Source organism: Pocillopora verrucosa, chromosome 11 (assembly GCF_036669915.1).
Source record: "Pocillopora verrucosa isolate sample1 chromosome 11, ASM3666991v2, whole genome shotgun sequence".
Taxonomy (NCBI): domain Eukaryota; kingdom Metazoa; phylum Cnidaria; class Anthozoa; order Scleractinia; family Pocilloporidae; genus Pocillopora; species Pocillopora verrucosa.
Genome location: NC_089322.1, coordinates 3,993,837 through 4,004,277, shown reverse-complemented (window position 1 = coordinate 4,004,277; position 10,441 = coordinate 3,993,837). Strand labels below are relative to the sequence as shown.

Genomic DNA, 10,441 nt, shown 5'->3' with positions numbered 1-10,441 from the left:
GCATATCAAGCTTAAAGAAAGTGGTAAATTTTAATTTTAGTTTATTACTTGCTGATCAAAGTCTTAAGACCGAAACAGCTTACATCAACGGACATCACCGTGGTTTCGAAGGCAAGAGACGACAAGGGTTTCAGTTACCTCCATCCCCTTAGGCCAGATGCCAGTCGATCGTAAGAAACTTCACCCCCTTCTCCCTCCAATTTATAGAATTTTCCAGACAGTTCACCAGTACCCCTTCATACTTCTGGGTGAAGAGACGCGCTGCCAGATGGCGCATTAAGATCACAACACAATGAGTCGGCCTGGGCTCGAACCCAGACCTCTTCAGCTATTGCTCAGCATTCTGGTTGGTTTATTGACTGATATGAAAATTGGAATTGATTTATTCATTTGCACTGCAGAGCTAAAAGCGACGATGACCATGATCATAATAGTCGTTTAAGATCTGGGCTTTTTAACGCCCAGTCCAGCTACTTACCGAGTTCGACCGATCCTGATAGTGGGAAAACTGGGGAGGAGGAAATCGACAAAAATGTTCTCAAGGCAAAGGAGACGCTTATGAACAAGCGTTAGTTTACGGATGCCATCATTTGTTTCCTATTTATATCAACATTTACACATCAGCATTTATAACCCCAAGATAAGGCAATTTTCAATTGAACTTTTCCATAAATTAAAAAGATCTTTCCTTGACTCCGAAAAGCGCCGCCGTTGGCTAAGCTGAGGGGTCTGGAACAAGGATCGATATACCCAGATTTTACTTACACCTTGCGTTTGCGAAAGTCTGGGTAGGAGACGCAACATGTTTTAAGCTTAAACAAGTTGGAACATGTGAATACCAGACTAAAGATTTTCGTTTTCCAGCATCTCACAGACGCGAGTGAAACGAAAATAACCTTAATTGAGCAGATAGGTCCATTTTTGACAATTTTTAAGGCGTAAATGCAAAAATGTACCATTCAAATTTTTCAATAAGTCTTAAGGCTATTTAAGTTCGAATTGACAAACTTAAAAGCTTAGAAGACGGCTATGGCGTGTCTGCATGTTTTTAGATGGAAAGCATTTGGATTTGCGTTCATACTACTGCTCTTAAGCTCGCCTGAAGAGGGCAAGTTTAAGTGATAGATTTAAGGGTTGATAGTTTCATAGTTCCCTTTACTTGGAAAATTTACAAAATATATCATAAAAGAGGAAATTGCTGTAACTGACTCATTCCCAGTCGTTTCTTTAGTTTTAATAGCGCTAATCTCTCGCGACCCCAGCGGCCACATCATAAAAAGAGGAGACGACTGGTTATGACGCAAGGTTTGTATGGAATGGTGACGCGCGCAAGTGAGAAAACCGGGGCGATTGAGTTAAATCAAGTATAGGGCTTGTGGTAAGAACTGGTTTTAATTTAATAACAGTGCTTATTTTTTTTCTACATACAGGGTCACAGACGAGCTTTTTTGGACGGGGGAAGGGAGGCGGAGAGGGGGGGGGGGAACTGGGGAAGTTCACAGGTATAAATTCCCGTGTACCTTACGTGAAGAGGCTTATACCGCTGATCTAAATCGTATGTCAGGGAGCTCATATTCATGTGGCAGGAGAAAGCAGCAGATAGCGCATTTAGCTCTGGAAAAGATTTATACCATGTGCATTTCGGATTCGCCCGTTTCCGCAAACTTGGACTATGATAAAAATTATCTCATAAAAAGCGAGGGGGGGTGTCAGGCAGTTTGTTGGTCTCTACTTGATTTTACGTTAATTCATTAACTCCCTTTGATGTCTTTCTTTGCTCTGTTTGGCTCTGTTATTACCCTTAGTTTTGGTGTTATGACACTCGATCAGAAGGCGCTCAACACTTGAAATGGTAGGTCAAAATCCTGGATTCTAATTTCTAAGAGGAAAAGTTCAGAATAAGATAAACAACCGAATCCTCCCAAAAAGTCGATGAATTTGTTTCCTTACTCGGAAATGGCTACCTCAAATGACCACCACCATAAATTATTCGATCTAAGAGAAATACATTTATAATTCGCAATCAGAACAAACGCAAATGAAGTCTTTACCTCGTAGCTAAATTCAAAAACTTCAGTGCAAACTTACTTCTATGGCGGGTCGTTACAATAGTCTCGCTTTACAGGTTAGAAGATTCTCCAGGTAAGCGGATTTAGAGACAGAAAAATAACAACAAAATAACATCTGTCTCACTGACTTCGATTCTATTGAAAAACTGATTTAAACATAATAACCGAACGTTTTTAAATCAATGTATAGAATTAATGCCAATAACGATTCTAGTCATCGAATAAATATATCAATAGGAAGCGACGCCCACTGGATAGACGAAACAGACGTTCCAAAGATACTGTTGGTGGCGTATTAAGAGTGGGAAAAATTACCGCTTGGGCTCGTGGGGGTTCTTTCCAACGAACACCTCTCTCCAAATCTGCCTGGTGCAAGAAGAGAGAATGTTTTTTGTTTTTTACCTAATGTCATTTCATTACTATCAGCTGACACAAAGTGAGAAATCACTGTTCGAGAGTGTGTATGAAAGAGAAAAAAAAACCACCAGTGTTTTCTGATAGACTACTAGATTCTCCTTTCAAATTGCTGTAGTTGCGAGCGAAAAACAAGGAGAAATAGACCTCTCAACAAAAGTTGCTTTACACTTCATTTCACACACTCCTTGAATCGAAGACTCAAATAATGCTTCCAAATTTTGGCTTTACTCAACAGATGTAAAATAACTTGAGGGATGCTGACGAATAATGTTAAGTTGGGCAAGATTCAGATATTCATTTCGGCCGAATTCTTTGTATCAGATTTGTAGTGTGACCATCGAGCCCTTTGTACCGCCCTAGAGTTATAAGAATAAATGAGTTATGCTTAATTTGAGGTTTAATTTGCAAACGTGATTTTAATTATATCATCTGATAAAAAGGGACTGTTTTTATCACTTCGTTCTGGAGTTAAAATACCATTTTCAGTCCAAGTTGAAGATTGTAGTGAACTCTTGAAGAATTTTTTTTTAACCTTGAGGGTCAATGAATTTGAACTAATTTCATGCACACAGCGAAACTTCGAGTACTTGTCTCTTGACGTGTTTATTAAAAATGCGAGCTTTTGTTTCACGGCAAATACACCAATCATATTTTGAGAGTTCAACCATATCCACGAGCAATAAACACTTGTGATATTTTGGGGAATAGTTGACACTGCTGTTGCGGGAACAACACAAACTGAGTGAAATTTTGCTTTACCCGTAAACTAGGCAAATAAAGTGGGAATGTAAGGTGTGAATCGAAGAGGTACTTGTTGACGTAGTGTTTGGAAAGCAGTCATTGGAAAAATAACGCGTGGTAAGTCACGAATTGTTTTATTCATGTTTCAGCAATTAGGGAAGAGACTGACCTGAAAAATAATAAAACAAAATCACTTTACTGCTATCATCGACAGAGGTGTTAAAGAAACCGCTCAAGTTTTGGACGAAATATTGGTTTTGTTTATCAAGGGCGAGGTAAAACGGAAAGATACTTGTTATTTGAATGTTAGGCCTGACTTGGTTAACATAGCAGGCATTCTTGTCGATAAAATGATCGAAAACCGAAAATTTTACTCGGAAATGTTGCATATTACCTTTGGGGGAAGATAATTAAAGCGCTGTTAAGGAAAGGAACGAATGGGAACATTGTTACGAGATGTCCTTGTTCCTGATATGAAGTGTTGAGCCCCGACAAGACTTGAATTTGCATGTCGGTTTTTAATTAATTGGATGTAGAGTTGACATAAAAGGACGACCGAAGCGACTCTGAACTAACATTTGAACACGGCATCATTTGTAGAAAGAAAGTCAGAGAGTTTCGCTTCTTTGAAAAAGATTCCTTCACTAAATAAATCATAATATTTATTGATTTCAGTGCCTCACTTACGTATGTTCCTTTGAGTCGGTGAAACAGCAGGTAGCCAATTGCGCACCAAAAACTCTCTAAATTCACTCTCAGAAATTCATTGCCATAAACAATGAGCCAAGTTAATCATGGAAATGTTTCCTCTATAATACCTCTCTTCGTGAAAAGCAATCTTCGAAACTGTTAGAACTATACATGCTTACTGGTGCAAGTGTGTTTATATAACGTTCAGAGTTTCTCTAATGCTCGGAGTATGCTTCATTGGAAACCCTCTCCAGTATTAGCAGTTCTTTGCGACTTGTATTTTAATTTTCCGGTTAAGAAATATTTTTTTGAGAATGTTCACCAGAATGGAGAAAAAATTTTGTGTTTGTCGATAAAGAATTTAATTTACTAAGTCAGTCTAAAATGTTTTCCTGACCTCAATCGCGCCCACGTAACTGTTTGATTTTGCCCGATATGATTTAAACGTGTCGTCTCTTATTGTTCAAGTTTGTAACCTATTCCGTTCATTTCATTCATAGTTAAAAATTTTGAAGTTAACATTGGAGAATGTTTGCTCTAAAAAGGAGAAAAAGACAACCAGCTCAGCGCAACTGTAGCGTTAAGTTGTTCTGTAACCTTGGTTTCATTGTTCTCGACAATTCTTTAAATCGCTTGAATATGCAAAACTATTTCAACAATTTTGTTTTTTCCTTATTAAACTCAAGATCAAAAAACAACAACAACAATAACGCTAACTGAATTGAAAAATTACACCAGATATCAACTTAAGACACTGTCTAAGTGCCAATGATTTAACAACATTAGTTTTGAAGACCTTTACACGTAGATTCTTGAGCATCATACTGCGCGCATTTACGACATAAAGTCATCGTTTGAATCATCGAGAGGCTTCGAATATGCATTCTTTTTTCAACTATTTGTTCGTCGTCATGGGTTGCCCGAATCACAGTAAGCTGAATAGAAACATATAATTTTTGGTTAGTACGTTTCGTCTAAGATGACCGAATATCTTTTAATTTAAAGCTGTCGTATAATTCTCTTAGGCACAAGCGTTTGTTAGTCTGCGTTTGGTTTATCCGAGTCTTAAGAGAGAAAAAGCTGAATACACAACTATAGTTGAAATTGGTCTGTATTAAGTACACCCAATATCAACCAGACACCAACCTATAATGTAAATTGTCCGCCGTAAAGAGCGGTTCCTAGAGCTAGAGTTTCGAGTTTCGTTCCGACAAAGAGCCAACATTCCGAAACGCCAGCTTTAGAAACTCTTTACTATGGCGAATTTAAATTATCAACTCATGTGATAAACCCGAAATATTACTGCTTAAGTAGAGTTAACCGTGAAGATCGCTTCCATATTCATTTCTTTATCCGCAGTTCACATACATGATTTTCATATATTTACAGTAAGTTAAATCTTGTACCACCGCCCACCGACACAGAACCACAGTTTCTTCAGAAACCAACCCTCCTCTGGCTAAGTTTGTATTCAGTGAAAGACGCATTTAAACCACTCATTTTTATGAGTGACCGAATCAGAATTTCTCCTTACAATCTCGATACAATATCAAACAGACACGTGATGATAATAAAGGAAAATGTGAATTGAGGGATTATTAGCTCATACAAAGCCAAATTCTCAGAACTAATATTATAAGAGGTGTATGGCGTACAGTGAGGAGAATTACTAACGAGATCTTGGGATTAAACGGGTTAAAACGAATTCAAATTTTTTTACGCCCCATTGTAATGTTCTTGGTTACCTCGCAAAATTTTTACGGTTTTTTAGCGCCAGGGATTTTTTTCTTACAGAAAGTTATCTTTTTTGAGTTGTCCTCGATCCAAAAAACTGATAAACCTACAAAATTTTCCGTTACAGGTGCTAGCTAACATAATTGTGTTTCAAACAACTTGTCTCAACCTGATACGCAACATTTATTGCTATACCTACTACTTTTCAGATTACGTCCCCAAAAGCTACAACTTAAAAGCACTGGAGAAATGAGACTCATCACAGGAAGTTTCCTTCTTGCCATTTTCTTTACCTCCAAGCAAGACGAAGCGTTTGCCAATGGTTAGTAACTTGCTAATCATCTTCTAAGAAATTCAATTTTTCCCTTTTTTTGCCTCAGAATAATGAGCACCTCCAGAATAAATTGGATACAGCCTTGGAAAAAAAACTGTTGAAAAGTTCGGTTTTTCAACATTAAGGACCGGTACCTGAACGAGGGGGGGGGGGGGGGCGAAGAGGGAGATCCGCACTGTGATGTGACCCCCTCCCCCCTCATTTCCAGTTAATTGGCATTCAATTGTATAGTCCTCCCTGCATACTTTGTTGGCGACGACTGATCTCCCCTCCCTTCTCCCTGTAAAAAAACATGTGACTCCCCCAAATCCTCTGCCCAACCCCCCACCCCTTCCTTACTTTCCAGCGATAAATTATGACTGACGTTACCAGCCAATATCTAGAACCTTTTTATGGAATTTCCCCAAAGATTTGAACTAATTATATGAAAAAAAATAATAATAATATAGATTAATGAAAAACAATTTGTCCTCTTCCAATTAAATTTTTTTAACAGATTTGGGGTCAGTTTCGTCGTGTTTTCCAACCGAAATGAGGATAGTAGTGAACTTAACTAAAAATCCTGATCTAGTTGTCTCCGAAATGCATCTCATCGATACCAACTGCAAAGTTACGGATAACAATGAAACCCACGCCAGGTTCGATATACCTCTAAATGACTGCGGAACGACTCGGGATGGCTCGAATCCCGATTACATTGAGTTCTCCAATGCTGTAAAATGGAGTCCAAAACCTGTTGGGAATGAGCTGCAAACGCGCAAGTACGATTTTGAGTCTCGTATCATCTGCAGGTATGATCGTAATGGTTCTGCATCTGTTTCCATAAAGCCTGAGCAGGAAATCACCGTCAGTCAAACAGGTATGATGTGAGTTAGTTTGTGCTGTAAATTGCTTCTGGTGCACTTATTTCTCAAATTGCGTCTGCTTGCTGCTATTAAGTTTAAGTGCATCTGTTTTGCAGTCGGTCTGTTTGTCTGTCAGCCCGTCTATGTGCCTGTCTTACGGTCTTTCTATCGGTGTGTCAGGCAGTCGATCTGACTGATTTTCGACGTCGGTCTAGCTGTCTATCTCAGTATCAGTGAGTCTACCTGTCTGTTTGTCAGACTGTATGTCAGTCAGTCAATATGTCTGTCTCATGAAAAAGTTGGTTTTATCAACTGAGTTGTAAATTGGCCACCGTAAAGAGTTTCAAAGCTGACGTCTCGAAATTTTTAGCCCTTCGTCCTGCGCTCTGACGAAGGGTAAACGCTCCAAACGTCAGCTTTGAAACTCTTTACAGTGGCCAATTTACATTATCAACTCAGCTGATAATACAAAATTATCTTGATGTATTCTCACACCGACGCAGCGTCACAGTTTCTTTAGAAACTTACCCCCTCTTTTAATATGTCTGTCTGTCTATGTGTTTGTCTGTCCCTGTGTCTGTGTGTCTATCTTTATGTCTGTCAGTCAGCCACGCTGTTTATCTGAATGCCTCCCTGATCGCCAATTGTACCCTTCGGGTTTGCAAGAAATGTTCGTAAATATTGTTTAATCACTTTGCATGTATTTATTTCAGTGTATGGGAAATTTTCGTTTGAAATGGAAGTATTCAGTGACGCAGAAAGGACCCGCAAGTTAGAAAGAGACCTTCCCGTAATACCCGGAACCCCGTTACACTTCAGAGTACAAGTTTTGTCAGCCGAGTCAGCTTTGATTCTTCATCTCGAAAAATGCTGGGCAAGAAACCAGGATTTTACTGGATCGCACGAATTTATCGAAAAAGGGTAAAAACCACATTGAATGAGTATATAACAACTGATATTCCCAGTAATACCAAGTCTACGTTTAAAAGGTTGTACCTGAACATTAAATCGACTATTTTTTGACTCGTCAAATTTATTCGTGTACATAAGGGAACCCCAATAATCTGGCAATCGTCGGGGAATGAAAATCTGGTTTCTAACAACGGTAAGGTGCAGGGATCAATATCAGTAACTGGGCAACTGCCCACCTACCCCTCCCCTAACCCAACATTAACCCTAACTTGTTATCAATCGACTATTTTTGAGTTAGGGGAGGGGTAGGTGGGCAGTTGCCCAGATTCTGATATTGATCCAGTCGCCCTATAGAGCATTTCGATTAAGTTCCGCAAAACCGAGACCAAACTGATCCCAACAGTCAATCAGAACAAAGAAAGTATTACGAAAGGCCTAGGAGAACTAAAAGTAACTACATCGATTATTTAAACGGTCTGAAGTGGGAGAAAACGCGGGTGACGTGGTCTCAATTCCTTTTGGTTTGGAATCTGATTGGTTCAAAGGACGGTGTGAATATTCCTAACCAATCACAGAGCGAGGTGAAGCAAAACCAATTCAGAATTACTTTTGGCACTCCAGTGAGATTATTATAAGCAGGTTGTCGAAATAATTATCATTTCTTAAATCCTTTTGGGCACCAGAAGTGATCGTAATAAGGTGCTGGCCACATTGTGGTGTATTCCAACCATATATCTATCGGTCTTTAATAAATTATTATTAATAAATTAAGAAAAATTAAATTATTAATAAAATAAATTAATTAAAAATAAATTAATAAAAAAATCAATAAATTAATAAATTAAGTTTATTATCTTCAATTTAAATATATCGCCAACTCATCACTTTTACGAAGTGAAAACTTTCATATTTTTCTTCCGTTTCGAAACAGCTGCGATAATGGCAAAGACGAGACTCTGGACTACGACTGTGCCAATTCAACCATTCAGGATTTCCAGATAGACGCCTTCCGCATTCTGAATTCCCCGACTGATTTCGTCTTTTTCTTCTGTGACGTCATCGTCTGTCTTGAAAAAGCCAATGCCTCGTTGTGCACTGACCGCTGTAACAACTGTACAGCAGGTTCGAATGGAGGATCCAGGAAGAGGAGGAGTGTGGAAGAGGAGTCTGATTATAAATACGACTCAGGATCCAACACGTTCTCTCTTGTTGTTGGTCCTTATTTGGTCAAAGAGCAAGATGATGGAAAAGGTGTGTACATTTTCAGTGTTCTCTGCCCCCCCCCCCCGCCCCTCAGCCCCCCCTCCCCTTAGTCCCCCTCCTAAGGGGGGGGGGCAGTCAAGGAGGGCTCGGGTGTAACCGACGTCATTTTTTTGCGTTTTTGTAAATTGGGGTTAGGAAGGATAATAGGTTTCACTATTTCCTCTTGTTGTGGTATATCGACTTCACTGAGCCACGTACACACATTGAAACGATATTGAAGAACTGAGTCAAAAACTAAATTGTTAACATTCCTGTTCAATGCATCACCATGTTAACCCCCTGTTTAGGCTTCCGGGAGAGAAAAACCCCCTTTGCGAGACTTAGGGGGGTGGGGAAATATGATACACTGAAATTCAAGAAAGACACTATTACAACCCGGCTCCACCCTACGGGGAACTCCAATCTTCACCCACGATCTCACACCCCTACTCCGGCCTTCCTCTCAACAATCCTGCTTCCGTCGAAGAAATTAATCTTTTCTTGCGTTTTCTAGATCAAAAGTCACAGGATGATGATGATCAGACTGAGGTGGAAGAAGACGAGCTTTCCTCGACCATGATAATAGTGCTATGTGTGACGAGCTTTGCAGCTATTGTCCTTATTTGGGTCACGATTATGGTAATCATTTGGTTCAGACGCTGGTCAACTAAACATACAGCCGAGCATGCGCAGGCAGGCATACCAAGGAGACCGAAAGCTTTTAAACTGTAGGCTGATAGAGAAGCATATAATTCTTACACATTGCCAGATTTGGACTGAGAAAGTCGATCGTAAAACGGCTGTTTGAAAACGTCTTTCGGAAGTAAAATTTTTAGCTGATATTTATCAATATGTTAACCTCTTTTTAACCATATTTTAGCTTTTTTATCTTTTACATCTGTTATTTTTCTAAGGAGTATTATTAAAGGCTTTTCTGTCTTTGGTACTCAGGTACAGCTAGTCCGTTTTAGAAACCCAAGATCAATAATCAGTGCGCCAAAGGTGCGCCCAGATTTTTTTCCCGGCTTCTTTATGGGCGAACAGAGCCTACAAGCGCGATGCGAACGCATAGATCGAGTCAGGCACGAAATTAGGATATAGGAACGCCTGGGGTCCCCCTTTATCCCTACCTGTACGCCTGTTATGCAAGCTGTACAAAAGGGAGAAGGCTGATAGGGGGAACCGTAGTATCTGAAACCCCTAAGTCATGTTAGCGCTTGTTCCCAGTGATCCGTTTCTTGCCCATCCTCGATAGCTTTTAATTTTTTGTAGGTACTTGATGAAAATAAAGGCGGCGGACCCGCTAAAAAGCAGCGGTGGAGCTTCGAGTGGTTTGTCTAGTTTTCCGTCCAGATCGCAAACAAAAGGCTGCATACCACGCAGACTAGCTACCTTTCAGATGTCAATATTTAGTCGCTCTCGAGCTATAGTAAGGATAGCCTGTTCCGGGCGTTCAG

At 39.7% G+C, this 10,441-nt stretch overlaps 1 protein-coding gene across 2 annotated transcripts; it reads left to right on the top strand.

Moving 5' to 3' along the window:
• Positions 1–1,538: 1,538 nt before the first annotated feature.
• LOC131777897 (ZP domain-containing protein-like) lies at positions 1,539–10,310 on the top strand. Of its 2 annotated transcripts, XM_059094259.2 has the most exons (8): positions 1,539–1,852; positions 2,307–2,438; positions 3,257–3,344; positions 5,861–5,973; positions 6,482–6,844; positions 7,544–7,751; positions 8,674–8,993; positions 9,499–10,310. In XM_059094259.2, exons 4-8 carry the CDS (start codon positions 5,901–5,903, stop codon positions 9,714–9,716), a joined length of 1,182 nt encoding a protein of 393 aa, XP_058950242.2. In that variant the 5' UTR covers positions 1,539–1,852; positions 2,307–2,438; positions 3,257–3,344; positions 5,861–5,900; the 3' UTR covers positions 9,717–10,310. The 2 variants fall into 2 exon arrangements, with proteins under 2 accessions (XP_058950242.2, XP_058950244.2); XM_059094261.2 differs by lacking the exons at positions 1,539–1,852; positions 2,307–2,438; positions 3,257–3,344 and adding an exon at positions 3,390–3,502.
• Positions 10,311–10,441: the final 131 nt, after the last annotated feature.